This window comes from Anser anser (assembly GCF_964211835.1).
Source record: "Anser anser genome assembly, chromosome: 3".
Lineage (NCBI taxonomy): Eukaryota > Metazoa > Chordata > Aves > Anseriformes > Anatidae > Anser > Anser anser.
The window spans coordinates 60,384,701-60,409,627 of record NC_139722.1 but is presented as its reverse complement, the minus strand read 5'-3'; the positions used below and the strand labels follow the sequence as shown (position 1 = coordinate 60,409,627).

The 24,927-nt window shown below is 37.0% G+C and overlaps 1 protein-coding gene across 2 annotated transcripts in view; it reads right to left on the bottom strand.

Moving 5' to 3' along the window:
* ENPP1 (ectonucleotide pyrophosphatase/phosphodiesterase 1) overlaps positions 1–24,927 on the bottom strand; it is a 55,465-nt gene that overhangs the window by 6,863 nt on the left and 23,675 nt on the right. For both annotated transcript variants that reach the window (XM_083830692.1, XM_083830693.1), the window contains 15 exons: positions 24,488–24,585; positions 21,282–21,361; positions 19,830–19,949; positions 18,638–18,747; positions 17,364–17,429; positions 16,982–17,054; positions 15,321–15,429; positions 14,488–14,619; positions 12,947–12,978; positions 11,879–12,006; positions 10,735–10,804; positions 7,838–7,925; positions 4,618–4,793; positions 4,018–4,069; positions 1,057–1,211 (listed from right to left, as the gene is read on the bottom strand). In XM_083830692.1, the coding sequence (XP_083686818.1) occupies positions 1,057–1,211; positions 4,018–4,069; positions 4,618–4,793; positions 7,838–7,925; positions 10,735–10,804; positions 11,879–12,006; positions 12,947–12,978; positions 14,488–14,619; positions 15,321–15,429; positions 16,982–17,054; positions 17,364–17,429; positions 18,638–18,747; positions 19,830–19,949; positions 21,282–21,361; positions 24,488–24,585 (1,489 nt within the window). The remainder of the gene's footprint in view (positions 1–1,056; positions 1,212–4,017; positions 4,070–4,617; positions 4,794–7,837; positions 7,926–10,734; positions 10,805–11,878; positions 12,007–12,946; positions 12,979–14,487; positions 14,620–15,320; positions 15,430–16,981; positions 17,055–17,363; positions 17,430–18,637; positions 18,748–19,829; positions 19,950–21,281; positions 21,362–24,487; positions 24,586–24,927) is intronic.

The following is a 24,927-nucleotide window of genomic DNA, read 5'->3' as shown; positions in this document are numbered from 1 at the left end:
TGCCTTTTTATATCTCACATATATTTGGACTCAGTACTGAGGCCACTTCTCTTCAGTATCTTTATCAATGATCTGGATGAGGGGATCAAATGCACCCTCAGTAAGTTTGCAGATGACACCAAGTTAGGTGTGTGTGTGTTGATCTGCTTGAGGGTAGGAAGGCTCTGCAGGAGGATCTGGATAGGCTGGACCGATGGGCTGAGGCCAACTGTATGAAGTTCAACAAGGCCAAGTGCCAGGTCCTGCACCTGGGGCACAACAACCCCAAGCAGAGCTACAGGCTGGGAGATGAGTGGTTGGAAAGCTGCCTGGCCGAGAAGGACCTCGGAGTACTGGTTGATAGTCGGCTGAATATGAGCCAGCAGTGTGCCCAGGTGGCCAAGAAGGCCAACAGCATCCTGGCCTGTATCAGAAATAGCGTGGCCAGGACTAGGGAAGCAATTGTCCCTCTGTACTTGACTCTGGTGAGGCTACACCTCGAGTACTGTGTTCAGTTTTGGGCCCCTCACTACAAGAAGGACAATTGAGGTGCTGGAGTGTGTCTAAAAATGGGCAAGAAAAGCTAGTGAAGGGTCTGGAGAACAAGTCTTATGAGGAGCAGGTGAGGGAGCTGGGTTTGTTTAGCCTAGAGAAAAGGAGGCTCAGGGGAGACCGTATTGTACTTTTTACAATTACATTAAAGGAGGCAATAGCAAAGTGGGGAATCAGTCTCTTCTTCCAAGCACCAAGTGATAAGACAAGAGGAAATGGCCTTAAGTTGCACCAGAGCAGGTTTAGGTAGGATATTAGGAAAAATTTATTCACTGAAAGGGTTGTGAATTGTTGGAACAGGCTGCCTAGGGAAGTAGTTGAGTCACCATCCCTAGAAGCCTTCAAAAAATGCGTAGATGTTATGCTTCATGACATGGTTTAAGGGTAGACTTGGCAGTGCTAAGCTAACTGTTGGATAAGATGATCTTAGAGTCTCTTCCAACCTAAATGAGAGGTGTTCAGGAATAACTTATGTTCAAGCTTTTTACTTTTCAAATTTGCTTTAACCTTTATTCAGTTACTTACATCTTTGTTAATGGTATACGCATTCCACAAAGACATCCTGTAGTCCTTGCTGTACGCATTTACATAGCGGTAATGGTAAAGTAGGCAGTAATTATGTCTCTTCTGCAGAACTCTGGGTCGTCCATAGGGCAAAGTAAGTTTCTCTGTCTTCTTAACTAGAACAGAAATAGTGCTTGTTACGTTTCAGTCAATACTGATTTTTGAGAACCCTCCTCTCTTATACACCTACACTTGCCCTAGTTTCTAATTACCAAACAGAGAAGTCACAGTAATGGAGTAAAAGAAATTAATTCTTGTATCAAAGGCATAGTTTCTGTGACAAGGCAATAAGTAAACTGACAATGCCAGTATAAAGTAAAACACCAATATCCATAATTCAAACATACCAAGTTCACTTTTACAGTATAGTTAAAACATTTTGCCATTTAAAATAATAGATGAATCTGATGCAAATTTAAGTCTTAGTTGACTTTGTGTTTTGATATAAATATATAATGTGGGATCTGCTTTTACTTAACATTTAGATGGGACACAAACAAACTGTCATGATTTCTAAGCTGCTAAAGGGACTACTTTAGCATAACCCACAAAGTCATACTAAAAGTGACACTTAAAGGGCTATGAAATATAGAGATCTAAATGAAATACTGGTTAGATCTTCAGATGCATGTGGACTTGCTTTATAATGACGGCGATAGCCACAAAAGCTTGCTTCTCTCTCTCATGGACCACACCTCTTTAGAAAGTTTGTATATGGAAATAAGTATCTCCAAGTGCCTTATGCAAGATATTGCACAAATCCTTGCCTAAGACACTGCCTGTTTATATCGATTGGCCAACCACCTCATCCAACAGACGAGTGAAGACTTTCCTTTACAACCGTATCAGAAAGACAGTATGTGCGATAAGAAGAGGAGAAGTTATTAAACATAAGCTGAAGAGTAAAGCAGAGTTAGCAACAGAATTATTTAGAGTCAATATAATTTATCTTAAAAAGAAAAAAAGGTAACTAAAGAAAGTCATAAGAAACACATGCTCTTGTAATCATCTGCTGCTGTCAAAAGACATCAGCAAAAACTTTCAGGTCCTTCTCCCCACCCACCCCCCCAAGATAGATTTAAATTTCATCAAAACATTGAAGACTATTTTGCTGACTGGAAACAAACAAAAAATAAGTTCTTCAAGTTTCTAGTTCTCTGACGTAAAATAAAAAACTAAGCAAAGCTAGAATATTATGAAATTATCTTAAATGATAAAAATATTACTTTGCTCCTGAAAATTGAAGTATTTTCAATTGTTACAGGTCTGGAATTATAAGGAAGGGTATCAAGGTTCAAAGGATATTTTCTGTTAAGTAGTTCACTGCCATGCACAAATCTACAACTTCAAGGCAATTGTTTTAAATGAGGAAAAAAAACGTTCAATTAATGCTGCAGTTTTCTTTCTCACTGTAATTCCACATCACAAAGAACGTCAAGATTATGACATTTACTTCTCTGTCCATGAAGGAAAAGGCAAACATTTTAGGTTGTTTTTTTTTTCATAAAACTGAATATGCAGTTAATACCTCATTGTTCTCACAGGCTGTCAAGTTATAGTGATCAAAGCCAGAATACGCAAAGGTAATTAATAAACTCTAAATAAGCTTAAGGAGCACCTAGTCTGGCTACTAAGTTTTCATTATCTGTGATAATGCCTTTTATAACTAATAAGTGCACAATTCATACAGCTTAAAAGCAAATTGCTGCTATTAAGATGAGTGCTAACATAGGTCTCACTCATAATCCAAGCCCAGACCCCACTGTTTCAGAAATGTAGATTGAGCACCTTAGGTTTATATTTTAAAAAAATGGGACTAAAATGGATTATGTGCCTGGCATATTTCTTCAAAGCCAGATTCAGCAGAGCACTCAGGCTTCTACCTACACATTAACAGCTTGTTTTAGTGAAACTGCTTACCTGCTACAGGAAAAGCACATACTTCTGTATCTTACTAACTGGATGTCACTGTGTGCTCTCATGGGTGTTACAATACAGAAAGATTTTTAAAAGGCTCTGGGACACATTTTAAGAAGATGCCCTGTTGTTAGTGGAAAAGACTCAAGAAAACTCTGCCCGCTTTTTGTGCCAGGGCAAACTACACAAGTCAACAGAAGGCTTAAATTAGTCCTGAATAAGCAGCAAGTATTGCTGTATGCCTGCCTGTAGCTGGCATACAAATCCAGTAGTTATTAGTGAGGTACAGTGTGGTGCCACCAAATACAGAGTTTATTTGCTTAAGAAACAAGGTTTAATGAGCAAACACATGGCAAAGGTCTCTATCAGCTTATTTCTCCTTCTGACAACCTAATTATCTTGATTTCACTTTTTAAAGTATTAGTATCAAGGTATTAGTATATTCCATTTCAACTTGATTTTCATTATTTATTTATTGTCTTACTTGCTTCATGCCCAAACTAGTCTATTTTGTTTTATGAGTCATGAGCACATTTACCACCTTGCAAACTGCAGCTCAAACTTGGCATGTGTATGCCCATAGTTTTGAAACACAGCAGAATCACAACAAGCAATGACTTAACCCCATGTAACAACCAGATCACATGAATACTCCATGCTTCATTATAAGTGTGCTGGCGTCACATTCTTGTCAGATACTTCCCTATACAACACCTTTGCTTTACCTTCTGGAGTGATCATTACTTCAGTGCTGGAAAATTCAGATAATACATGTGCCATAGAAACACACGTACAAGAATAAACATTTATTTAAGAACAAATGGTTCAGCAGGACTGCATCTGAATCCCAAATATATACACATCACTATAGCCCCAGAGTAGTTCAAAGAATTTTTATCCCACATGTCTGAGATTTGCTCAGGGCTTTAGACATCAAACATTTCATGTTTTTTAATCATTCTTACATTTTTGTTATCATTCTATTCTACTAGCTAAAGTGCTTACCTTCTGTTTCAGTGAGATTTAAACGCTGTTGAAAATCCCTTACTGGCAAACCCTGTAAGTATAAAGCAAAAACACTGAGATTCTCCTATGTGTTCCACAAAGCAAATTATGAGGTACTGCTACACTTAAAATAACAAATGTTAATACTTCTGTCTTGCAAGTTATCCCTGTACAGAACTCACTGACATCTACGGGAAAGGAGCTATGGAGAATATTCAGAAACATGCTTTTGCCACAGGCAAATCAACAGCCTTGAAATACACAGCCCAAGGACACAACATAGTCACAGAAAGAAAGTTTCAACACAATTTAGTGAAGCAAGAACTGAATGCTTTCCCCATCAAAACTTGCTTCTGCAGTGTTTTCCAGGCTCTTCATAGCTGAATGTGTCTTTACATAAGAAAACTGCAAAAATGAACGTGCAAATACAGGCTAGTACCCACTAGCCCCAGGCAAGATTTCATTTTGATCTGAGACTAGATCAAAAAACAGATAAAAAACCCAAGCTGAAAAACTACAGGGTAAATACATAATCCAGAGTCTCCCTCTGAATACACCACAGACATCTGCCTCCACAACTTCAACCATTTCAGCACATACCACTGTCTTGCAGGAACAGCCAAGGCTCACTGGAAAGGTTCTTTGTCCCACAACAGAGCATTCAGAAGGATGGATTGTTTCCTTGGGATGCTGAGGGATGTAAACGGGATTCCTTAAAAGATGGTTTAGCTGTCCATGGGTTCCATTGTTTGGGGCTGGTTTCAAATCAAGCAAGTCTACAAAACAATTCAAATAACAGGATGTAAAAAAAGACTGTAACACACTGCTGCTTGTATTGTGATTACAGTTATGGGTGATTAAAAGTATGGGTGAGTCAATAATCCTGCACTGCTTGCTATTCAGAACAACTGAAAGGGAAAGTAATGACCCCTTTAAAAGGAAGCACATATATTCTCAGCTAGGGTTCAGGATAGTATTAGTCTGCTTGCAAGGACAGAACAAGCACAAAAAATAACAGAGGATTACTTCTAAAGGGAAGTGAACTTGCAGCATCCAAACATGCAATAGAAGACAGAATGGAAATCTCAAACACATAAAGCCTGTGGCTACACATTTAAGTTTTGGGGCATAAGTCTGTTTTTTTGTTGTTGTTGTTGTTTTGTTTTGTTTTTGGTGGTGGTGGGTTTTTTCTTTGTTTTTTAATTATCTGGAAATTAAGTACATACACTTCAGTTAAACATCACTAACGTGTAAAACTGTAGAATAACCAGCATAGAACATGGGTTCTGCTTAGCACTGAACTCTAAAATGTTAAGCTTCAAAATTCCAACCAAAGCAGAGTCTAACCATAAAAAATGTCTGTATTGCAAAACCACATCTGCAGTTAAAGAAACTCAACCAACTAAAAGCTGCCTAACACCAGTGCTCAGAGACGCATCAGGCAGTTTTGCAAAGCTGAAAAGACCAAGTCCCATTTCATGTTTAATCCTCACTAGGATTTGTAGATTTTTTGTTCCTCCATCTACTTCATATTATTTCATAGGTTTAGTATGTTTTCAAAGTACAGCACATGATGAGACAGCCTTGTATCCAAAAGCTCAGTGGTTAGATCACTCACCTAGAGCACAGGAGTTCAGAGCTCACCTTTCCTTCCTACATGTGGGAATTGAATACATTTCTCCCTGCACTGTGCCATTCATGTTATGACCTCATTCCCTCCAGAATAAGCTGCTTTGCTTTGGGAAGAATAAATCAAGGTTTCTAAAGCAGTCCCTGCTCCAATGAACATCTCAAACAAAACAATATATAAATAATAATAATAAAACAACAAAAAAATAATAATAACCCACACCACAGAATCAATCCTGGAACTCACATCCCCAGTTCAACAGCTAAATTGCGCTCTTATCTTCATATCATTTTAATTGGAGCATCCAGGAACTCACAATATCTGAGAAACCCCCAAGTCTAGCAGTTCGAACGCTTTGGAAAACATGAGATGAAATTCCCTCATTCAGACAAGACAATCAGTTGTGCATATCTGGTGTTCATGATTTGAGCTCTGATGTGCTGCATAAATTGGAACCGTTCTTTCTCTAGCTGCCCTTTGAAGAAGGTGCACCCTAGGAACCCAAATGACAAGGGAAAGAAGATGCCTTTTTGCCATCCAGAACCACACCTAAAGCCCTTAGCAAGGAAAAGGTTTAGGAAGTTGTCTCGTGTCATCATTTTCTACCTAAAAGTTAAGTTGCTGGCTTCTAACTCTTTCTGTACAGGATAGAAGAAATCTGTATCTCAGGGAATACACACAAGATGTCTCATCTGTCACTGAACTTGCTTCCATGAGATGCCAGTAAGGACTCTACCCCTCCCCTGAGGCATATACAGAAAGGAATGGGGGAATATAAGAAGGTTCAAGGAAATCAACCACTACATGACAAGACATCAAAACATACAAGGGTATGCAATACACACTTCCTAATGGCCTCTGTTTCCTATTCCAGCAAAGAATTTAAACATGTGGTTTAAATATGGTATACCTGAATATTGCCACTGATCTCAAGCACGTGCAGTGTTCCCGTTAAGTGCTTTCTGGATCAAACCCTTTGGCAACATATTGTCTCTCACAGAAGCATGTGTTAGAGCAAGCATGGATCCTGGCAAGAAAGAGAAGGAGGCAGGAGATAATGGCAAACAGGTGAAGACCTCGAGGGGAATAAATTAACTCTGAAAGCAGAAAAACTAGCAATGGGCTTTGGGAGAAACCATGAAATACAGAACGAAGGAGAACGGGCACAAGAGCAGGAAATAACAGTCACATTGTATGTGAAAGGGGAAAAGCAGGAGGGCAGCCAGGTCTGATTTTCTGAAATAAAACCCACTTCTCCAGTGCACTGAAGACCATAGAGGTGTAAGAAATGGGGAACCTGAGTACTGCAGCTATGCAAATGAAGAGACTGAGCTTTAGAGCAAGACTCTAAAGCCATGGAACTGCAAGCTAACAATATAGTTGCAGACCATTAAAAGACAAAAAAAAGTGCATTTGAAACAGCTGTGATATTAGACACTGAGAATGGACAGGGAAACATCCAAATTCATGTATTAAAAGATACAATACATACATTGAACACGTGACACAGACATGGGTGAATCAGGGAGAAAGTCTGTTACATGACTCAGGAAGATATGTCAATTTCAAAAAGAAAATCTCAAATTCAGTTAACTGAATTAAAAACATCTAAATCAAATAATTAAAATTGAAAACATAGAAAAGGAAAACAACAAGTAAGAACACACATGACAGACCTCACAAGAAATTGCTCAAGTGCATGAAAAATTGGATGGGGCAGGGGGGACATGACTCAGGCTTTCTGGAAATGAGCTGCGTGGCAGCTGAACCCATATCCTCATAACCGTTACTGTGATTGCTATTACTACACTGCCTGAGTAAGGTCACCTGAGGGATTAATATTGAATTAAACTTCTAATTAAATAGGAGAGAGAAAGGGAGGGTGCCTTCTTGACAAGAGGGAGATTGTAAAGTAGGCAGTTTTAGTACTGGTGAGCCAGTGGCACGCACAGGGACTGGTGGAAAATACAGATACAAGCAGCCTAACTTGCACAGCCTGAATAGTTCTCAGTCATTTAGAAGCTGAATCTTTCTCAGAAAAAACAGCTTTTAATTAATGAAAATCAGCATGAAATCTTAAGGACAGTTTTCTAAGGACTTTAAAAAGTTCATTATTAAAAGAAGATTTCTGACACCCAAAAGCTGTTATGTTTTTAATGAACAAAGGAGACCCCCATTGATTGTACTTACCACACATTAAATTATATACTTCAATGTTTTCAAATGGATCAACCTGAGTTTGAAACTTGAATCCTGGTCCAAAACCAATGAAGATAGCCTAGGGTTCACAGAGAAAAGTGAAATTCTCTTTCAGACAGTTTGAAACTGAAAATATCTTCACACTCAGCATTTTCTTCCAAAAACTTATCTTTACTTTAGCAACATAGTATGGATCAAGTTAAAACATCCTTTTCTTTAAAAATAATTCCAGTAAAACACATGTAATCAGATATTTGAAAAGATATAGCAATGATTTTAAAAAATAGTAAAGGAGTTGTAGGAAAACCAATTCTGTCTCGTTGCCTTTAAAAAGATTCCTTCATCCATTTATGAAGTTCTTTGCTCTCCTCTGCTTTCCAAGAACTTAAGCTTATTCTCCTAAATGATTTAAGTGATTTAATGAAAATGTTGAGCCAAAATAACCATTGCTGTTCATGCCCTGTTGTGGTTTAAGCCAGCAGGCAGCTAAACACCATTAACTCTACTCTAGCCGAAACCAGGACATCTGTAGACAATTTGGAAACTTTTAATTTAAGTCTGTAAAAACATCTGTTAGAATCAATGTTCTAAACAGATGAAGGAATTGTGAGATCCTAGACTTCTATCTCACATTTGCAGCTGTTTATTCTTCTTCTTGCACCACTTCCTGAGCTGTGCTGGCACAAGCAATTGTATAGCCATACAGCAAACCTGATCCAGAAACTCGGTCACTTCAAAACATTTTTTTTTCTGCTGGCTCTTTTTCATCTGATTCAGTTCCCAGACCTATTTAGCTCTGCAGCCACGTAAAGCTTACGCTAGGATAGAGCAGGGTTCACTGCAGGACTAAGAGCAAGGTAGCATAGGCAGCAAATGCTTGAATTCAACTGTTGTCAAGATAATTGTTTTTAAACTTACCCTGAGATATTCAGGTAGGGTTGTTTGTTTGTTTGTTTTTAAGTAAAGCAGCTTGTGCACATCTGCCACATAAATATACTGAATGAGCAATGGATGCTTTGCATTCTGCAGATCTCAAAGCTCTTTGCAAACAATGCAATTGTCTCATTTCATAGCTGTGTGGCAAAAATAGAGGCTAAAATTTCTAACTTCTTTTTTAAGATGTTAGCATAATGCAAGCTGTTATTCTGCAATTGTTGCTACCAAAATCTGTGGCCTAACAATGTTCTCAAGAGGCCTAATCGCAACTAGATGAGGCAGGAATACGCTACCTCCTTTCTGTTGACCTGGGCAATTACACAGTATGAAATCTATGCTGGTATGATGTAAGCTACAACAGGATGAGAAAGACCAATTAGGGATGCTATAAACTGACAATCCCAAGTCTGGCAAGAAGTTTGACTTTATTGTAAAACTGCTTAAGAAAATTTATGCAGTCACACTGTAGCAGAGAGACTACAGTACGCTGTCATTTGGCATCACATGGCCCTGTTGGTTTAACCCATGGTTAGGTATAGAAAAATCAACAGATTTTCTGTTGTCAGATCAGGGAAGAAGAATAAGCCTGGAAGGATAAACTGATACACAATTAATACAGGTTTGATTAACAGTTAACAAAATAAGTTGATGTCAACACTAAATATTTCTATTTATCATAATGTAAAATAAGTCTTCTAAGAGTAAAATCTATGTTTTACAGGGACTACATAGGTCTTTTTACAACACTGTTTAACTCACAACTGTTAGTAGATTTTATCCTGAAAATAACTTTTTTGAAATAAAGACTATCACCTTTCGTTTTGTTGATAGAGACCAAAGCAGAGAATAGGTTAATTGACTTGCCCAAATCAGAGGGAGCTGACTGAGAATATGATTTCATGTTTCTCAAGTTTAATACCCTATATTTCCTTTCCATTCCTTATTAAAGAGAAGATGTTAGGGACTCTGTCCTCAATTTAAACATGACTGACACGCTTAACAGCAGGGCTACCTCAGAACAGTGTTACCTAGGCTATCATGAAACAACAGAATTATAGAGTTGGGAGACCACTTGGTCAACTTACGCAATAAACAGAATCAAAAATAATATAATTATTTCTGCAAGATGTGTGTCTGAACAGTTCTTAGAGTATTCCTCTGGTGGGACCTCCATAGACTTCCAGGTCAAACTGTTCTACTCTATAATGATTTAAAAGGAGTTTTCTAATAATCAAATCCATTCTTCTTTACTGTAGTTCAAGACTGTTACTTCTGGTGGTAGTTACTGTGGAAAATGGAGAATGGACCAGCCTTAGAGACCAGAGGAACTGACTGGCTAAGGGATGCTGGCAGCACCATGCTCTCCAGGGGTACGTGGTAGGAGGCAGGGAGACAACAGTAACTCCCCACCCTCTTCCTTTTATTTATTTTTTTAAACCATGAGGCCAAGGAGCTGCCCAGAGAGGTTGTGCATTCTCTGTCTTTGGCAGTTTTCAAAATGCAGTTGCATAAAGTCCTGAGTAATCTGGTCTGATCTCACAGCTGACTCTGCTTTGAGTTGGAGATAGAACTAGAGACCTCCTGAGGTCCCATCCAATCTGAAATCTCATGCTCTATGATTCCTATATTTGAGGATTTGGAAAGATAAGTTTTCTCTTTTCCTGCATTTAATGTTAAAACAATAAAACTTGGAACATCTTTATATTCTCACCAGCACAGTCAAATCTCTGGGGCGAGTCCTGTTGCATATTTGCCCGACACTTACAACAACAGAATCCCACCTTGTGTGGGTTACCCAGCACATCATAATAGTAATCAAAGAAATGTTTGATTTCTTTAATTGCAGATGACCATAGGTCGTAAAATAATAATAATCCCAACACCTAACAGCCACAACATTCATAAACTGAAGGTGCTAAAAGTAAGAGCTAACATAAGTTTTCAAGTCTCACCTGCATACTGGGGAAGCGATTATCAGAGCCATGGAATCCACCTGTGCAACTTTTAATCTCAAATGGTTTCCTATTAAAAAAAAATTCACAATTTATATAACTCATACTTTACAAACCATATCAGCTTAGAATACATTCCATGGTGCATTGTTTACTTGTCTATTTAAAGATTTCAGAGGCTTATCCATAGGGAATAGAAATTCTTCAAGCTCTGGAGAAGAATGCCTTTAAAATTAGAATGATAGTTTTCTCCATAAATCTTATTCCTCTGGAATTCTCAAGTGTCTATTTAAAGTCAAGTATCAGAAGACACATGAACAAAATATTTGTTCTCAGGGTAAGAGATTATCACTTCACTGGCATTTAAGAAACAGAACTTTACAGTATACTATATAAGTATTTTCTTAAGATTTTTTTAATAAACATTGTAATGTAATTCAGAGCATTCAGCTCGGCATCTTACAGTCTAGTAAAAACAAGTCTCCAACATATGTCAGGTCCACATACATCACTTAAATCCATTCATTTTCAGTAACCTAAATCTGATTTACAAAACTTGCACGTTTTCAGTTTTACAGAACAAGACTTATTGAATACATGAGCTGAAAACCTCTTTGGTGATGCAAGCCCTGGAGTATCACAGAGGTGTTCAAAATTACATTATTACAGCAGGTGCCCTTATTCTGGGGGTTGTAATTTCATTGGTCGCAACATGTAAGCTAATTACTAACAACAGCATGTTCTGTAAATTCAATGTAGATCACTCACAAGACTGATTCAACAACAGTTATACACATGCTTAACATTCATGACTCACTTCAGAAATTCCTGAAGTATGGCACGATGTGCTTGAGAAAAAGGAGATCTTAGTTTCTAACATTTGTGTCACAAAGCCTGCCGCTACGTGCATATTCAACAGGGGAGTATCCATAGCTGTGAGTTTAGAATTGAGCCTTCTTAAGTCTGCACAAACTGCAGAGAAGAGCATGGTTTCTGCATCCCTTGCAACAAGAAATTCAAGAACAAGAACAAAAATTCCAGGCTCCAATAGCTGTCACTGGACTCTAAGCATCTGGAAGACAAAGGCTATGAGAAAACAACGAATTCTTTGCTGTATAACCAAGTACTGAAAACTGCAACTTACCTAGCAAGTTGCCACTGGGAGTTTAAATAAAAGTGCAATGGTTCAATCCGGTCATTGTTGGCATAATGGAAACGCTTGGGCAGAAGGTGTTTCATATAAGCTTTGAAAGGTTGATTTGGTTCTCTGCACTGAAATATTTCAAATTAAAATATAAATTGTAAATTTCATCACAATTTTCTTTATTTCATGCACAGTTCTTACAAAGCACTTCACTTACAAAGCATCTGCAACAGCTTCTATTAAGGGACTCCTTTAAGTTTGGAGTCATATGGTCTGGCACATAAATATTAATACTTAGAGCAAAAAATAACTGGTTTTTTTTAATTATTAAAAGAATATTTATATGAGATTATAGAAACCATTTACTCTTCTTATTTTTTTCCTTACAGGCTACAGATGTACAGAACCAAACTGTATTGCCTATAATTCATAAAAACTACAGAGACATGAACATTATGATATTTTCAAGTGGTAGGAGACTATCCAGCGCAATAATTGTACATTTCTGTAATACTGGAAGTCACAGACACTCTAGGGTTTTTTAGATTGGTTACACAGGGACAAACAGATTTTTCAGTGGTGCAGGGATGTGAACAGAAGTCTAGAAGTATAGAGCAGAAAAACAAATTCCTTAAGTTGGAATTGACAAAAACGTATCACTATCCCAGCTCAAAGCTGTTTATCAAAAGGGTGTGAGCAAGCTAATCTTATGCTTGTCCAGGAAATGGAGCTAAGCTTTACATTGATTTGGCCCTCAGTCAGCATGGTCCAGATACACAAGTTCTGCAGTTTGAAGAGCAACATGATACAGCATGTAAGAGGTAGTGAAAAGAAATGAAAACAAAACCTTAGTTAATGCACAACCAGAGACAGTCAAATGACACCTTACTGAACTTTGACCTTCCCTTCCCTTTCCCTACAAGGAACTACTTTTTTTTGTTGTTAACTTTACAGCATATGGAAGGTCACTGATTCAAAGTCTAGATGCTATTTCAGTAGCTTGGAAAATAGCTGATGCTATAAAATACCAAGTAGAAGTTAAGCTAGAACAGGTAAAACGACACTTACTGTGAGGTTTCTGACAATGCCTTCATAGTTAACTGGAAGAATCATATGTAAGAATTAGTCACCTAAGTTAAAAAAGATCAGATATAAAATGAAAGCATTCCCATTATGTAATATATTTAACTTCAAAATATTTCTGACACAGAAATCATTTTTCCAGAATGAAAGCTCTGCGGAGCAAAACATTCACTAAGCTGTCAAGTTACTGTTTCTATGAACTTTTAGTTCAGAGACACTCCTTCCTTGCTTAATTACAGCTTTAAATTTTTCAAGTACTTTAGCTACAGTTAGAAAAATAATCTGAGACGTACACTTTCACAAAAGAGGCAGCTAAATGCTGTGCTAATGAAGCTGGATTTTTCCTACTTCCTAATAAAACTCTAAGGAAAAAAGAAACAAATAGAACAATCAGGACGGCAGCTTTATCTGGCAAGCGTCCTTAGAAAGAAAAGCCAAGAACAAGCGAGCCAAGGTTCAGATTCTTAGACTCAAGCCAAAAGGGGACATCACATCATTTAACTTGACGTTTTGTATAACACAGGCCCATTACATTTCACACAGTTACTCTGCCCTGAGTCTGATATTCAGCGCCTGACTGAAGTACATAAAGGATTACGCTTGCAAGGGAACCATTAATAATTCCTGCACAGATATACTCAGTGCTACAAAGACAGATACAATATTTCATGAAAATAGTGCATGTGTCAAAAACAGGAGATACTCTGCTTTTCTTCTCCCTGAACTTGTTTGTCCAAAGAGAACCTGCAACCCACACTTTCCAAAGGAAACATTAAAATTGTTTAGAATAGCACCAAGTAAACAGAACTTAAAGTCATTGGGGTTGAGGCATACAAGTTTTAATGGGCTTGGAAAACAATTATCTAGACAGAAAAAGCAATGAAGCGTGAAGGAAGCACTTGTATTCAACATTAAAATGAATTAAAAACTGCCAGCATTAAGTGTTCTGCTACAATGAGACTGCTTAATGAATTGAAATTTAAGATCTGTAAGCATTCGTTGATCTTTACTCAGGTTGATAAACTTCTTTTATGATTATTTGCAGTTTACTCAACTGGTTTGTTGTCAGGCTATTAGGAGAAAAAACTTTTATTTTAAATAACAATGAAATATAATACTCAAAATGATATGTAAAAGATGGTAAATTTTTTACATTTCTTTAAGTCTGAAATACAGCAACTCTATATAAACTGGTAAATCAGGAAATAATGTGAGACATGAGGGGAGATTTTGGGGTCTATCTTGAGTACTGAAGATACATTCAAAGGAATGACCTTCACAAAGCAAAGCATGTGCGTGTTGTCACTCTGAGGCATCCCACATAAGCAATTTGTAGAATTTATGTACACTTTCAGACCTGCAAAGGTGAATGGTCTTTAAAAGCACGGGTGTACTACTCAGTATTTCCCCTTAATTATTACCCAGCTTGTCCCTAGCTGACACAGAATATGTATATCCTAAGATTGTACTCAGAAAGCACAGAACAGTACAACAAAGTAACAGAAATTAGTTTAGCAACTACATACAAGAGAAATACTCATCTGGAACATTATTAGGTCGAAGGCGAGCTGCAGGACCAGGTACTAATATGAAATCTTGAACATTATCCAGGTAGGTGCTCAGATATGCTGTTTTCCTGCAGCTCCCTGCTTCCATTCCTGCACAAGAAAATAAGTTTTATTTAAATATGTGAGTATCAGTGTGGAGTATCCTTGCTGATGAGATACATAAGTTAATTGTAAAAATCAGAAATATAATATCTCAGGTCTTTTTATCAGCAACACCAAGACATGGTCAGACCAAAGATTCACTTAGCCCGATACCTTCCAAAAGCAGGAAAAAAAAAAAAAGATTGGTAAAAGATACAACTTTTCACTTATTACAGAAATAATTATAAAAATATAGAAAAGCTATTAGAGAAATAAACCGAAGTTTCACATTCACAGCCTTTTAGTAATGGATAAGAGAATTAATAACTGAAAGGAAGATGTGGCTTTGATTTTCACTTCAGCAATTCATAGACTTGTTGTGTAGTGTAGTTAAAAGAATAAAATGAATATTTTTTTTCAATTCTCCTTTTGATTTCTTTTATCAGTTGGTAATGATTACAGGAGAAATTTGGAATAAAACATGAAAATGATTTAATCCGTCTCAATGTTCTCCACTTCTTTTCCCCACACTCATAGTATAATTCTCACCCACACTGATTATCTCTCATGCCATGCCCATAATACAGAAGTTTATGTATATATTAGCAGGTTCCTTAACATTGCCACAAACATGCAAGTATAAACTCAGAATACTACTTTATAAAAACAGCCCTTCAAAATTTTGATACATTTTACAAAATCAAATTTACCATGATCTGATATAAAAATAATGTTCAGGCACTTATGCAAGTTCATCTGTTTGAGACCATCCATCAGCATCCCAACTATGTTGTCCACTCTCTGTAGTGCCAAAATGACCTGCAAGGACAAAAGCAGGCATGTAAAGTGCCTACTGATCACTTTAATTAAAAATAAATTAAAAAATACTGCTAGAGAGAGTGAATAAGTTTAAACTGCAACAGTACGTGCTAGTAGTAAATAAGGATTTCTTCTTATAGACCATTCAAGGTTAGATGCAGTCCAGACATAGGTAAAGGACACAGGGGAACTAGCCAACAGTGCAGCAACCCCCAAATGCACAACAGAGAGCACACAGAGTTCACATGAGAGGAGGAACTGTGAGGACAGGAGAATACAACATTCTCAATACCACACTAAACCTGCTTTTCCTTTATTCCCACTTCTCTCAGTTCTGCACCCTTTAGATACATATTTTTTGCATCTACTGAGAACAGACTCAAGAGGTGCATCTGTAACACTAAATGAAAAGAGAGCCTGGAGACTGGCTAGCACCTGCACAGCTCAGAGCTACCTCCATCTACAGAAGACTGGATGTATCTACACTATACAGCTCTTGGTCCTACTTTTTTTCTGTGCCACAACCTTTACTAAGACACAACTACACATTTTTATGTGTTTTCTCAGTTTAAAACATTTGAACAAATCAGATTACAGACAGTAAGACTGGTTTTAAAGTATGATATTAAGGATGTTTGTCACTTTACCAGGAGCATAACCGAGGACAATATGGAATGCCTTAGGGTAAGAGCGCTGGTGGCAGAACACCAGAGGACTCAAGAGAACAAAGGAAGCCAAGCCTGCGGCAATCTTCCTCCAAATTACCATTGTGAGTGGCCCTGGAGCAAACTGTCCTTGAAAGCACCTTTGAAAAAGCAAGAGCTTTTTCTTGTTGTCACCACTGCAGTTAGATACCTAGCTGATGCTCAAACTTTCTGACCAGTCAAGGCAGGAGGATTTTTTAAAGTTCCTGAGAGCTTTTTCCTTTGCATGTTTCACTTCTGTTTGTAAAAATATAAAGCTACTTAGTGCTCTTGTAAACTACAACATTAACCAGTCCCTAAAACTTATACAATAGCTTATACAACTGTGTGATAGAGTGAGCTTCCCTTTTATCGCTCTCTTTCCAAGAAGACATAAAATCTAACTGCAGGGAGATAAGACCAATATTCATCTGAACTTTGCACAGGGACTGGGGAAAATGAATGAAAATCATAACATGAATGCTTATCCACCAAAATTTGGACTATCATGGGTAAAATCTCTGTTCTTGACAAGATGAAACTGTACAAACTTTTGGTGGTGTGTTTTTGCTTTTTTTGTTTTGTTCTAAAATCAGCATAAAAGGTTTGTATGGGTCAGATAAAACAACATACAAGAGATGGCAATTTTAAAGTTACTGAAGCAAAATAAAAATTAGAGTTACTAAATAGGCTGTTTACTGCACGCTTTGTATTGATGTTAATTATGGACAGGCTGTCTATTCAAAAAATCTTTTTCTAATAAGTATACTGAACAGACTCTTGGTTCATCTAATGTGATTTATAAAAGGTTTATTATAGAATCAGAGCTAAAGTTCAAATTAAAAGAAGAAAAAAAATAAATTACTTACTCCACTGCTTACTGGTCCAAACTTATGGCCTGAGGAATCTGGTTCTTCTAAATACAGAGTGTAAAAGTGTGGTCTATATCAAACGGTACCAAAAATGTAATATTTTACATATACGTTGAGACAGTTTGAAGAGATTATATTTCAACAATGGATACGGAATATTGGAAACAACTCTATCATTCAGAAGCAGGGCACATTAGAGGGAAATAGAGAAACATAACAGTAAAAATAGTTTTCAGTCATAAAAACAAGCGTGCATCAAATAGTATTTTAACATTTCTAGAGTAATATATAATATAGTTTAAAATAGAAATCATATTTGCAAAACATTTCATTGCAATACCACTGGAACAAGAACTCATGCTTGCAATTGTATACCTACCTTTCATCTTCAGGTAACTGCAGCCAGCGAAGAATAGTTACCACCCTTTCTTCAAAAGGGATTGAGCTGTATCAAAACAATACTAGATCAACTAAATATTTCCAAAAGCTACAAAACTTTAGTCACACATATTACAAAATCAGTGTTTATTAGCAGAGAAGTTTGAATTCAACTCGATGCTATTAATGGATATTTAACAGAATACAAGTTTCTCTGTGCTAATTTTCTGTGATTCTTGAGGAGTTGATGTCCTATTCTAAAGCTTACTTACATCAATATTCTCCCCATTGACTGCAATGAAATTATAATATAGTTCTCAGTATTTCTTGTGTTTATTTTACAAACAGAATAATTGATATTAAGGTACAAAAGCATGTGTAGGTTTTCTTTCCTGTATTAAGTTTTGAAAACGTCTTGGTTTGGGGGTTTATGTTTATACAATTTGAATACAAGTTCTCATACTATGTCACAAAGGAGATCCTCATCAACCTGAAGCAGACCAACAATAAGCATGTTGACCTGTAACATTATGAGGCATCCACAAAGTTAGTAATTCAGCTACCTATCACAAGTTTAACTGAACATGTATGAATCCCTAAAGAAAAGCATAGATAGTAAGTCAAGAATCAGGATTTCCATGCTATATTAAGGTGTAGGGAGACAGACTGATTCAAGGAAGACAGAAATAAAAAGCCTTGTTTCTTGTAAGAGATTTGAAATTATTAAATAAATAGTGATAAATACATTTATGTGGCATTTTCATTAGACAAAAAATGCTTAATTGCAATGAAGACCAATCACTGACTAAAATATCACTGCCTTAATATGAAATATTTTGAAAATTTGCAATGAAAATAATTTGACACTGGAACAATTTACGAGTAATGATTTAAGAATACGATGTTAGTTTTCAGGGATAATACTATGTCAAGACCTGATACATTCACTTTATGAGAGATTTGGATTGAATGACTCTAAACACACCCATAGATGACTTGTATAAATATAAATGGAAAAGCACTAAAGCATCAAAGCTGGCTGCTCTTAAAGCTGTTTTTTCCACATATTTCCTGTAAAACGTTTACTGAAGAATGGCAAAACCATTAGACAAAGAATCTACACTGCAGTGAAAGGAAGTTAATTTGATCCTACTCTTCTTTCATATGGTGTACAACTATTTAGAAACGCATAACAGGTTTTATACTTTCTCTGGGATCTGTCCCATCAGTATAGTTAATGTAAAATATTCATCCAAGACACAAGATTTCACATACCTATTGTATTTTTCATACAGATTTGGAAAGGTCCCATCAATTGCTACATCTGAGCCAGGCCAGAAGAACGTAGCAGCTTTCAGACCTTGGTACATAGCTGTTAGCCAGATCTGCAGGACAAGAATAATCATTCTCATTAGTGGAGTTCACTCAGTTGTGAACCACTCCCACCATCTCTGCACCTTTCAGAAAGATCAAAAACTAAAAACATTAAGCAGAGCACTCAGGACAGTCAATTTTGCATCTCTCTGCTATCTGCAGTCCCGATATACCATCCAGCCTGATTCCCTATTGCAAACACCCATACCCCTTCCACTGCTACACTGCAGGGAGCCAGGACAGAAGCAGGAGCTACCAGCTTCTGCAGCTAGGAGCAATAATGCAATAGCGGAACCACAGCTGAGTACTACGAAGCAGAAATTTCTCAAGAACAATGGAGTAAGCTAGAAAGAGCAGGAATGTTCCAAGGAGCAATGCATACTCTGAAATACAGGAGCAACAGTTAGGTCAATGTTTCTGATTTTAAGGCAGATCCCATGATATACAGATTTTTCTGTTTTCAGCGTGGTTTCCTGCCAGACTCCTGCACCACTTTCTTCTCTGTGGCCTGCAAAGTCTACATTTGTGTTCTTTCCTCCTCAAGTATCAGTCCTCCACACATTACTAAAAGGTCACATCTGCTCCTTCACTGTTCTTCATGTCCACTCTCACCCAAACTTTCCCATGCCAGTTCGTTTTGATGGCAGTCTCAGCACATTTGTCATAGCAGTATGATTAAACTAAGAGCTTTTCTTTTAAAACTGTATCTTTAGACTCAGTAGTAATTTGGGCAGAATGCAAACCTTTACTACTGCTTATTACTGTAATTGGTCTGAAAATTTCCTTAGAGAACTTAACTGCAAGCTCACGTGATATTAAGAACAGAAGAAAATCTGCTGTCTTTACTAGTTATTTTGAGCTAGTTTTCTCTTTAGGGAAAATTTCATTAAGTTCAACAAAATATATTACACTGCTTTGTTCCTAATTCTGCAGCTCTAGTATAGCAATTTTGAATCACGATGAGTAAGTAACGCTTCTTGGCTGACTTAGAAGTACCCTCTGTAACTTTTTTAACATCACTATGCAGTCAAGTGGTGTTAAATAATATGACAAAATACTGCTGTAATGCTCTCAGCTGTGCAATAATACTTACAGGCTGTCCTTGGTACCACTGTGGATTAAACTTCTCTTCACTTCTAAGGGTGAAGGATGCATTTCTTTTGAGGTCATACATCTTGTTATCGATTATACCATGAGATTCAGGATACAGTCCCTGTAATTGAGAGGACACCTTGTTGCAATGTTATGACCCTTCTGGCTACACAAACATACGTTTGTTAGACAAACATGTTCAATGAGTAATCTGTATGTGACCCTACTCCAAGCTCAAGACTACACCAGTACCTCAAATCGCAAATTTAACAGCATCACCTGTTATTGCTACCAAAACCTACCTTACAATTTTTAAATGCTTTGCAGTGAGATTAAAAATAATAATTAGAAGCATTTCAAAGGAGAATTGTGTATCAATGGATGAAAGCTCCAGCTGGGGAAAACCATTCTATAAACAGTTAAAGAAGTTCCGAGTCACCAGCTGCTAGATAGCTTTAAAAGACTGAGTGCTCTTCTTTCACACAGACTGACTTCTTTTTAGATTAAAGGGGATAATAACACCATTGGGGCTTTCATGAACACAACTGCCTGCTAATTTTCACAAGAATGGGGAGCTGAGACAAAGCTCTACATGGTGTTTAGGGATACTCTAAAGTGGCCATAGAGCATGGTTAACACCTCTAGCTGCATATTGAAACATGGATACTTGGCAGGATTACACAATTAAAAATCTCATTCCTGCACTCCTGCTGATTTACCAAAAGCCAGTCGTGAAAAACTGGGAAGATAAGAAAGAAGATGCAGATCGTCAAGTATTTAATTCAATTTTACTTCTCACATCATGAAATTAAGAAGGCTCTGCGGGATTCCAGCCCTGCATTCAGTGCTGACAACCTCCTTTTTTCTTTTTCCTTTATACACAGGAGGTGAAGATATTCACAAGGTCAAGTTTGGGATAATTCTATCCAGGTTTGGGTACAGTCCACCATGGAGCCAACACTAATATGATACTCAGATCTTTCCTTTCATTTCATGTATGTCTTTGGGCTATGCCAAGATGACTTGAAGAAGCGGAACAAGGCTGACAATTTAAATTCTCTGCTGCTCTCACAGCAGAGACTGTGAGCTGCTCTCACTCCTGACTTTAAGAACAGATAGTTCTGCAATTTATTGGAATGAGGTTTTACAAATGAGGTTTGGTAAAGTGGCATGATTTACATTTATATGGGAATTCCTGCAACTGGTCTCAGAAGAACTGGATTAGTTAAAGAGATTAGATCTGAGCAGTTAACTATAGTGTTATACAATGACAATCTAAATTATGCAACGAGTATAATAAATACATTTCCATATTCTGGAGGGAAAATCCTGTAGTTTTAGTAATCCACACAGGAAGGAAGAAAAAAAAAGAAAAAAACACTGTTGCCTTGGAGACAACTTGATAATGAACAGTCTCTTCGGTAGTGCAAACATAATATACATGAATTCTTACTGTAACAACGGAGTAATGATTGGGAAAGGTTTTTGAAGGATACACTGGTCTCATACTGGAAGTGTATGTTCCACATTTCTCTAGAAGGAAAAACAGCAAATTTACAGACAAAATTTCTGCAAGTTTCTATTATGCAGACATACGTTTTATTATTTTTTTTCTAAATCATGCTTCTAAAAAGTTTTCGTTTTTCAGACTTCTGGTGTTAATACCTCATTTTTCTTCCCACATTCATTTACAAGCTGACTGAATGTTAGGAATACAAAATTTTGATATTCATAATGACTGACTCCAATGGTCATACGAGCAAGACCTACAGTCCCTAGGCACATGCATAGGTAAAAATGGGTAATAAAAGAAATCACACCCTCCAAAGCTGCCCTGGTGAGCGGTATGTAAAATGAGCAGCTTGAGACCAACTAGCTACTTCACCATGGGAGCTCTCAGAGGTGAGACAGCACAGCTGCCACCACAGTGGTGCCCTGGCTTTCTCAATCACCCGTCAAATCACTATTTTTGGCACTCTCTCTTCTTTATATATATACACACATATATACATAAAGTATATTAATAAAAATAAGCTGTTATTATAGAATGAATCTCAAAGTTTTCTTTATCTTGACAGAAAAAAAAAAAAAAGGTTCTTAAGGAGAAAATTTGTGCATAGTAGTATTTGTTAGTATGAAGTCACTAGCCAGGCCAAAACACTTAAGCAAAGTTTACTCAAGTTAGATTTCCTAAGGCAAATGTGTGGGACCTGATTTTCAGAAAAAAAGAAAAAAAAGAAAAAAAAAAGCCTTCATTATCAACATTAAAAATACAACGTGATAATCAAAAACTTTTCAACAGATCCTAAAGATCCCTATAGAAAGAAGACCAATCTTCACTGGCCTTCTGGGTTACCTATATACATATATAAATAAAATAGAATGAAAGGTTTAACAACATAAGAAGTGTCATGCCAAGGCACTTAGAACTCATTGGCTAGGGCTTTGGGTTAGGTCTCAGTTGAAATAACCCATTTCAGCTAATTAAGAAGAAGCCAAGCCAGCCAAAAAACCCCTCTCAAATTACATGGGCATTCTCTCCAGCTTTATGTTCTTAAGTAACAAATCATCAGTTTCACCCTTTTTGGTATGGCAACACACTTGATGCATTTCAACCACTTCCAAATCTGTTGTTGAGGCTATTTTCCTAAATAGTAGGGTTTTTTTTGCTGTTGTGTGGGTTGGGTTTTGTTTGGTTGTTTTTGTTTTGTTTTAGAGAAAAATACACTTAAAACATATTTTGTCCAGAATTGTAGGGGGTATCATTCCTATTTTTGGTTTGTTGTCTTAGTTAAAGACAACTGAAGACAAAAGGAGGATTTATTTTAAAATTATTATATCACAGTCTAGAAGAATGTGAACATGTTTTCTCCAAACCCCATAACACACATAATGGCTCTATCTAGGTTCCCTTAGAAGCCTCAGCACCATTCTGAATTCCCCACCTTCAACACATAACTCTGTGTGTGTGTATAATAAAAGTTGCTAAAAGTGAAATTGTGGTATTGCCTCATAGGTGTTTACTCTAACAAAAATCTCCATGGAGACATCAGAGTTATACCCTAGTGACAGAATTAAAAATATTACCATTATTTTCTCTCATATGTCAGTATCAGGAAATAAATGAGGAATATAATAGAATGCTGCACTTGCCATCAAGTGTTTTAAAGAATAAAATCCAGGGATTTAGCAATGTCCTAATTTAAGGAAACAGTAAGTAGTCACATTAGGTAATGTGAATAACTGTTCATGGTTTTATAAGTCCTGCCATTCATAAATTGTAAGTCTTTCTGGACACTTACTAGTTTAGTCTCTCCAGAGTAATGGAGAATGATGATACAGAATAATATTTTTTCCCCAGATTGTTCTTTATTTTATTCTAAAACATTATTAGACATTCTGGCTTTAAAATCTTCAACAATTTAAGTTTTGACCACAAAAAACCTCAATGATTCTGAAGAGGTGAATTGCCTTTGATAAAGGTACTGAAGGATTTGGTTGAGGCAACTCAATTGCTTAGTGGTCAAAATTTACCATGGATTCAGTGGAAACAGAAATACAAGTTTATTATAGAAGTCACCACAAAAAGTTGCACTGCAGCCTATCCACACTAAAGAATGCAGAAACTTTGTATGCGGCAGTGGACATCGCAGCCTGGAAGTCCTACAGATGCTTTGTGATGCCACTATCTTGTATCTCAGCCAGAGCTATAACCATTTGTAATAGCCAACCTCTCTTCTCAATGCTCAAGATGTTGAAAATTTCAATAACTGCAGCTTATGAAATTGTTTCAAAGCCTCAATTAAAAAAAAAAAAAAAAAAGCTAAAACCTCAAATACATCTGTGAATTGTTATCCTCTGGAACAGATCAAGTTGTAACAACCACTGTACAAAAAACAAGTATTTTTACTGATTTATTTTTAGTCAAACTGAAACCAGTCATACCAGGTAGTAATTTATGAATGACAGCAAGATTGGCATATTTTTCAGACACGAAATGTCATCGGTTCTTTACAGACCACAGGAAAATGGAGACAGGAAAAGTAACTAAAGTTACTTAGACACTACAAAGTAGTGGCACTACCAAATCCAGAGAAAAAACATACATATGAGAAATGGAGTTCTCATTTCTTCTGAAAATGTTTGTTATACGGTTTTCTCAGATTCATCACATTTCTATGCTACATACCAGCCCTTCCATATCATCTTCCTTCTCTACCTTCCTTTTCAAGTAGAATGAAGTGCTTTCTATCTCACTTTCTGTTTTCTCCAAAGCCATTCCATCTAAATATGAGACAATATGCAATATAGAGCAAAAAGCATTCCTACTTCTAATTCCCCCCACATAAATAAAGTAAGCACACAACAGGAAGTGTCCATCTCTGAAATATAGCAATTGTTGCTTAACTGTTTTTTTAAGGTATTTCTGAAAATCCAAAGCCTAGCAAGCCCATCCCTCATACCCTCCCTCTCCTTGCCCTTCCACCCCCACACACCTCCAGTTCTGTCTGCACAGCTGTTCTACGGTGCAAAAATATGAATTTCCACAGAACAGTGAGGATTTAAAAGAGTAGTAATAGCAGCATACACAGAAAAACAAACCCCACAGATTTTGGAGGTAAAACAGCATGATATTGCTTAGACAAGGGAACTACTCACGTAATTTGCTAATAACAGGTAGGAGTCTACCCCACGTCTGCAAATATTCTGCTCTGAAGCCATCCAATGAAAACAGTAACACCGGAGATTTGGTAAATCTGAACAAACAGAAATTCAAGTATTAAAAGAGAGACTGAGAAATAAATTCCTATCACTTATTTCAAGAAAGCTTTCCCAAGAATCTTGGAGATGTTCCTTAGGGGACTGTAAACCAGGCTGAGGAAATTAGTCCTCTGAAGCAGGAAGGTTTGCAGGCTGGCACAGCAGCAAGCAAGACAGCCATTGTGTCCTCTTTCTTTGCAGGCTGGCATAAGTATCCTGCTAGAAGAGGTAAGGCATACACACACACACACACCCTGACAAGGCCTATTTTCACAAACACACACAATAAAACATAAGCCAAGATGCTCACATAATCTGCCTGGGGTTTTTTGGTACTC